This window comes from Adiantum capillus-veneris, chromosome 5, assembly GCF_014529385.1.
Source record: "Adiantum capillus-veneris isolate H3 chromosome 5, ASM1452938v2, whole genome shotgun sequence".
Taxonomy (NCBI): domain Eukaryota; kingdom Viridiplantae; phylum Streptophyta; class Polypodiopsida; order Polypodiales; family Pteridaceae; genus Adiantum; species Adiantum capillus-veneris.
In genome coordinates, this window is record NC_140935.1 from 34,111,747 (window position 1) to 34,119,055 (window position 7,309).

The window sequence follows — 7,309 nt, forward strand, 5'->3', positions numbered from 1 at the left end:
TATATGAGCATTGAGGTTTCATGGCTGAAACTTTAGTGTTTTCAAATGGTTTTTTAAAGTGAAATTGATTGTGATTTGGTGATCCTCTCATCATATTCTCGATTACGAAAACAAACAGATTCCAAGCATGATAGGAAAGAGGGTTTGTGACTTTGTTGTCACGATCGCTTTTAGATTTTTTGTCACCTTTAGAAAGAGGGTTGATGATTCTCCACAAACGTTTTTTCACAAAGTGTTTGTGACTCTCATCACGAACTCTCACAGTCAGAAGTTTTGCACCTTCCCAATTAAACCGCACACATTCCGACACCGTGCGCTTGTTCCACGCCATGGATCCCATGAGTCCATGAAAGAGTTTTCATTAAAAACGCCCAGAGCATTAGTTGTGAGGGTGGCCCTTGTGGCATAACTTGAGTTCCTCATGTATATACAAAGGCGACATTGGAGTACTGACAAGATCAACACCAAATATATGGGCTAGATTGTCGTGGAGGGAAAATGAAAGCACAAGGTGATGAAGCCATAGCTGTGGCCATAGCTAGCTTATATATAGCATGACAGCCATACAATAACGGACTCTAAGCATACACAAAATCAGATAGCGCCGTCTTCTGCTCATACCAATATTGGCATGCATCATGACGCCTTGGCTGCTGAGTAAGATTGGAACAAGCTGTATAGTGATTTCCAGGAAGGCAGCAGACTCTGAGTGTGCTTTGTAGAGTCAGGGTTTGGACAGGAAGAATGAAGAGATGCGAAATGCAGGCTAGCAGATGCGTCTTCGCCCCGACTCTCCTGATGTCTTGCATGACGTACAGGGCAGCGCCTTGCAGGTCAACGTGCGTACCATGAGTTCCAACATTCGAGTAGCGTGCGCATTGATTGGGCGCGTGGTGTGTGTGTGAGAGAGAGAGAGAGAGAGAGAGAGAGGGGGAGAGTCCAAATGTGATGTATGCGCGAATTTTTTACTCCTGTTCTTGCGTTGGCCGAGATGGCGGTGGTGAATATTCTTCTAGGGATCGTGCTTGCCTTGTGTTGTTTTGCGCGCGTCGCCTGTCAATTTTCCTGCCCCTTGTTCTGCCGTTAATCTAGCCATGGATTAAGGGAAATGTGCACAAAGCTATTTTTTTTGAAGTCTTCCCTGTCATCACGCACGCTTACACGCTTTGCCGGGAGTCCTCTATATAGACCAGTTTCTCTGCAGGTTTCGATCGTCTCCAACCTTGACTCTTCTCTGCAGGTTCTTTTATCGTCTCGGAGCTTGATTCAATCTCTACTCGCCGGCAGCTATCTGTCAAAGGTTCTCTCTCTCTCTCTCTCACACACACACACACACACACACACACACACACACACACACACACACAGGCATTCCTAATTAATATAGACTTCACCTTGTGATGGTTTGCAGAATGCATCATGGAGAAAGGTTGAACTTTAGCAGTCCTTTTTCATTGACATCACGTGAGGCGAATACCAATTTTAAGCAGACGGTGCTTAGACTTGTGAAGAAACGGCTCCATATTCCTTCACGTGCAAATTGCTACCTTCTTATGGTGTTGTGGTAGCCATACTTACAGGCCGTTGATCAAGATGAAGAAACAACATCGAGCCCTCAAACAAGCAGAGCTTGAAGCGGGGTCCCAACCTTTGACTGTTTCTGCAGAGTTTCACCCACAAAATTCTTCCAACGCAAGCCTTGGCTTGAAGGCTAGTATAGACCCTAGCATGAAGAGAAGCCTAAGCGACAGCAGCTCTGGTGGTGCTGCAAGCTGCACCAGTGAAATTTCCTTTTTAAGTAGTGGCGAGGAAGTCGACAACTCTGAATTGAGCAGGGATCCCACACCCATCGATTCTAGCAGGAAACTTTTTTATCAAAGTAAGCTCAATGACCGGAATAATGCAACCCTCGTTCGGTGTGCAAGCTCATGGAGTGATGGAAGTGATCATGACAACGAGGGCACACAGAGCACCTACAGCAGTGCTCTCAACAAGCCTCACAAGGCAAATGATCAGAGATGGGAAGCAATCCAAGCCGCACGCACCAAGCATGGCACACTTGGCTTGAACCATTTCAGATTGTTGAAGAGGCTTGGATGTGGGGACATTGGGAGTGTCTACCTTGTAGAACTGCAGGGGAGTACCAGCTATTTTGCCATGAAGGTGATGGACAAAGAATCACTTGCTAGCCGCAAGAAGCTGTCACGGGCAAAGACAGAAAGAGAGATTCTCAAGTCTTTGGATCATCCCTTTTTACCTTCTCTTTATACACACTTTGATACAGAGAAGTTCTCTTGCTTGGTGATGGAATTCTGTTCAGGAGGAGACTTGCATAACCTAAGACAGAGGCAGCCTGGAAAACATTTCACAGAGGTGGCTGCAAGGTATTCCTTAAACTTCTTTGCTGATTCTGCGATCTCAGTACTGATATTACATTTGCTTGTAGGATACATGCTCTATTCCTTTTCGGAAAAGAGGGAAGAGGATGTGGTCCCACCTCTGGGGCACCCAAGGAGGTGTCTCAAGGCCATTATCGTTGAGCCAAAATTCATTGCTTGCAAGTGCTTAATTATGAGACTGCTTTAGCTCCTTTAGAGTACCGCCTCTTTAGGACGTGTCCGTTTAGGTTTTCAGATTCTGCTTTAAAGACGAGAATCATTTCGATAGAGACAGTCCTCTGATTTGGAAACGGAATTTGTTGATATAATGCCATACACCTGCCATGCGCAAGATTTTCATTTTCTTCTTTTCTGCGATTTTTCTGATGCAAGGATTTGCTGTGCCAGGTTCTATGCAGCAGAAGTGCTCCTCTCCCTTGAGTACCTGCATGTGATGGGGGTGGTATACCGGGATTTAAAGCCAGAAAATGTTCTAGTGAGAGCAGATGGACATATTATGTTGTCCGATTTTGATCTCTCTCTTCGCTGTATGGTGAGACCAACCCTGGTGAAGTCCGCGTCAGTAGGTATGGATCCACACAAAAGATTGGCAGCTTATAACTGTGTTGAGCCTGATTGCTTAGAGCCCGTATTCAGAACTCCGGCATGCTCGACACCTTCATGCATACAGCCTTCAAGCTTTCTCACAAAAATGCTAAGACTGAAGAAGAAGAAACCGAAGTTAAAGCGTGAGCTTGGCAGTCAAGTGAACCCACTACCGGAGCTGATAGCCGAGCCGACAGGGGCTCGCTCGTTGTCATTTGTGGGTACCCATGAGTATTTAGCTCCAGAGATCATCAAAGGAGAGGGGCATGGAAGTGCTGTAGATTGGTGGACATTTGGCATATTTCTGTATGAAATGTTGTATGGAAGGACTCCATTCAAAGGCGGTGGTAACAAGGCCACTCTGTTCAATGTGATTGGACAGCATCTCAAATTTCCGGAGACGACTCCTGTGAGCTTTGCAGCTCGCGATTTGATCCGAGGTTTGCTTGCGAAGGACCCGGAACAGAGGACCGGAAACAAGAGAGGGGCAACAGAAATCAAGCAACACCCTTTCTTTGAAGGTGTGAATTGGGCACTTATTAGAAGCATGGCTCCTCCAGAGGTTCCGAAGACCTTTGAAATGCCTGCAACTTCTTCTCAAGACAGGAGGCCTGGAGAAGGCGAGTCGAAGTCTTCCGGCACCTACCTTGATTTTGAGCTCTTCTAACTGTGCGTCCTAACAGCACCTGCAATTGTATCATATTTGTAACATATATTGGCATTTAGCATAGGACAACTATTTGTAGATAAATTTTGCGCGCTCTCTCTCTCTCTCTCTCTCTCTCTCTCTCTCTCTCTTATCCCCCTTAAATCTTTTTGACCTGCGAAAATCTCTTGAATAACAGGTCTTGAGTTCAACTCTCCTCGTCGGTTAGATATTTAAGGTCTCTTGGGATAGTTCCTACAAAGTTAAAACTCTCTTCTTCTCTCTCTCCTCTCTCTCTCTCTCTCTCTTTTGGATACACTTGTCCCCATAACTTTCAACTAGTATGTGACCCGCACGTTGCCGCGGCTACATGTGCGTCAATTGAAGCAACCATTGTTCTCCTTCCCTTCAAAGAGAGGGCAAATGTCCATGATTCTCAAGTAAGATTTTCTACCTCTTTAATACACTTGTGCATCAACCACCACTATAACTACTTCTAAATGACAATGTATGACAATGCACAAGGTCTAAGTGCCCTCCACATTCACATCAACCAAGTACAAATCTATCTTTTAGATCAACACTATGTCTACCTTTTAGAGTGTAAGATCGAACAACTAATGAAGTGTAGTTACTCTTTACATTCTTGTGGATTGACCAAAGACAAATCTCCTTCTAGTTGGTCGTGCCAAGCTCCAACATACTCCTCCTAATCATGGAAAGTTTGTCCCTCGTCTCCTCCCCGCCCCCCCCCCTCCCCTTCTATGTGTGTGTGTTGAGTTCAAGAATTATCAGGTCAATTTGAGGTCTCTTAGGAATGAATTAAGTAATGGGCTCCCTTCGATGATGTCTTGTCTTAACATCCTATGTTTCTCTCTAAGGAGGCGATGAATTTACGATTAGGCTAGAGATGTCCCCCTCACACAATTGATATGGGACCCTGGTGAGTTGTAGTGGCCCTCCAAATAGACTAATAGAGAGCTGGTATCCTTCTTTGGATATAGTGTTTGCATTGAACGATGAATTCTTTAGATGCATTAGCATCCTCTCTCACCATCCTTACCAATCAAGGCATTGGTCATGATAGCAACTCTCCCATGCTTCTCTCATGTAGTTTTGGTCTTGCATTTGGGGCATCATAGTCAACTAAGTCATCAACTGCTATTTGTTGGCACTTAAGATGCATGTACCAGCCATGACCCAACATGCCAACATTACACCACATAGTAGTAGAAGAAACTTGCCATTGGTATGCACAATTGATTTAGTGAGTAGTGCGTCGTTTGGTTCTCAAAGGCAGTATTCCAACTTTGTCTCTATATGTGGGTAAATTTTAAAATTTACAGGTTGGATTGCACTCAATCTAGCTAGCATGTACACTTGTATCTACCAAGACTTGTTGCATGGATGTTGAGGTCTCTTGCAATTGACCATAAGTATGCTAGTAATATAAGGCGCATATTGTTTTTTTGTGTACATTTGGGCGCCATGGGCACCTGAAAATGTGAGGGTAATGGAAGCAGAAAAGTTCACTCAAACGTTTCTCTTTGCAAGAGTTTTGGGCATCATGCTAAAAGAAAGGGCGTGCTGCAAAATACACATACACAAACATACACACATGCATGTTCTTTTTTGAGAGAGCAGACTTTATTCAACCATTCACATGCTTGCTCTTACCCATATTTTATACCATAGGAGCCATTTAGCTTAGCTCCCACTCCCTTAAATGTGTGAGAGAGCATTGAGGCACTACGTGGAGGAGAGTCTCTTTTTGTACGCGAACTATATCCTTTAACAATTTGAGAGTGCGATCATCATACCCTACATGAGTGCTCAGCTTTTGATCACATCAAACTTGCTTTACCCACTTTTGGCCCATACCATGGCCTACATACCTTTCTCTCCTAGCCACCTTATGGATTCAACTTGTTAGTGGCCTCCCTTATATCCATAGTCTTCAAGCATGTTACATGTTGTACTTGGTCCATAGGTCAATTTGATCTTTAAGGATGATCTCTCTCTCTCTCTCTCTCTCTCTCTCTCTCTCTCTCGTTAACCTTTGAGGTCATTGTTTCCCCCTCTCCTTGTATAAGTATGTGAGCATGTAAGCCCTTGATTTCAAGAATCAACGTTCATCAGCTAAAATTTTTAGGTCTCTTAGGGTCTTCTTCTTCTTCTCTCTCTCTCTCTCTCTCTCTCTCTCTCTCTCTCTCAGGCTGCATGTCTAGTTTGTATTAAAATGAAGCATGTGAGAGGCGAAGAGGTTGGTCACGTGTACCAGCGAGCCTGCTTTCTGCCCAGTCACGAGCCGGATCTTCTCTCTCTACCTATCTAATCGTGGTAGTTAAGAGCCTCGAAATGGGCACAGTCTTTCACATGATTGACTTTTGTTTCCCTCTTGGTTAACAGGGATTTGTCTCATCACTCAATCAAATCAAGCATTTATCTTCAAAAAGCCATCGATTTTCTTGACTTGCAAACAAAGCTGGAAGGCTATTTAGCCGTTCCAAAGTGACCAGGCTCTAAATGTAAGCAAAATGACATGGAGGGAGTCCTACAATGGAGGCACATGCATGGAGGTAGCCCTACAATAAGAGACCGGAGTCATCATTTCTAGGGGGAGGCAAAGGGTCCACATTAGGTATGCAACACCAAGGAGGATCCAAATGAGCAAAGGATTGCTAACTCCAGGACCAAGGCCAATACCCTCGACTGGCAATGATCATCCTCCAATGCAATTACATCAGTGTTCTGGAAAAATCTTTTTTTTAAACATATAAAATTGCTTTCCTTTAATTTTCCAAGAGGAAATTTAGAAAATTAGTTTTATTTTGCAAATTTTTAGACTACTTTTATCTATTTTGGGGCGGAATATCTCCTTTTCCCCTTGAAATTGAAAATAGCATGATGATATTAAGCTGAGACACATTTTTCCCAAACACTGAATGGAAGACCCACCTTGCACGATCATTGCCGTGAGCACTGTAGCAGCAGTCAAGAGTTCGAGATGTGAAAACTTGGGAAAGCTAAAAAGCTTGGATGATCACATTGGAGCTCTCAACATTGTAGCATCCACTGAATGGCAAAAAAAAGACGAAGAAAGTGTGGAGACGGATGTGGGACTCTCTCTCTCTCATGGTGTGGAGGGTCGCAGCTAGGCAAAAATGGAGCTCGTCAGGATCAAGGGTGACGGTAGAGGAGTAGGTGGCTCAGCAAGCACTTGTGGCGAGTGGGACATGTATTGGATCCACAGTCTTGGCGTCCTGGCCAGTAGAGGATTGAGGTTGTATAAGGGTGTGGGGCTTGTGGCGGATCAGCTATTGGTAGCTAGGGGTGTTGATAGAGTAAACTACATGAGGCATGTTGTGGCAACATTTGAGAAGTTGTACATGAAGGAAGTGGTGGGTTATGTTCATGATCGAGTTTAGGGTGGGGGGGGGGGAGGGCATTCGCTGTCAAGCGCCAAGGCCAACCAATGGCACTCTCTCTCTCTCTTTCAAACAGAAATAGACATATGACACTGCTCAGTAGGACTAAATGGATTGGCCCCCTCTCTCTCTCTCTCTCTCTCTCTCTCTCTCACACACACACACACACACACACACACACACACACACACACACACACACAGAGCTACAACAAATAACAAAGTCGTCTCTCTCTCTCTCTCTCTCTCTCT

The 7,309-nt window shown here is 44.5% G+C and overlaps 1 protein-coding gene across 3 annotated transcripts; it reads left to right on the plus strand.

Moving 5' to 3' along the window:
• The first annotated feature begins 266 nt into the window (after nucleotides 1–266).
• On the plus strand, nucleotides 267–3,859 carry LOC147457123 (serine/threonine-protein kinase D6PK-like). 3 transcript variants are annotated; one of them, XM_086512124.1, is made up of 4 exons: nucleotides 267–839; nucleotides 1,241–1,300; nucleotides 1,412–2,384; nucleotides 2,787–3,859. In XM_086512124.1, the coding sequence occupies exons 3-4, from the start codon at nucleotides 1,594–1,596 to the stop codon at nucleotides 3,649–3,651; spliced, it is 1,656 nt and encodes a 551-aa protein (XP_086368250.1). In that variant the 5' UTR covers nucleotides 267–839; nucleotides 1,241–1,300; nucleotides 1,412–1,593; the 3' UTR covers nucleotides 3,652–3,859. The 3 variants fall into 3 exon arrangements, with proteins under 3 accessions (XP_086368250.1, XP_086368251.1, XP_086368249.1); XM_086512125.1 differs by having other exon boundaries at nucleotides 267–833; XM_086512123.1 differs by having other exon boundaries at nucleotides 267–1,300.
• Nucleotides 3,860–7,309: the final 3,450 nt, after the last annotated feature.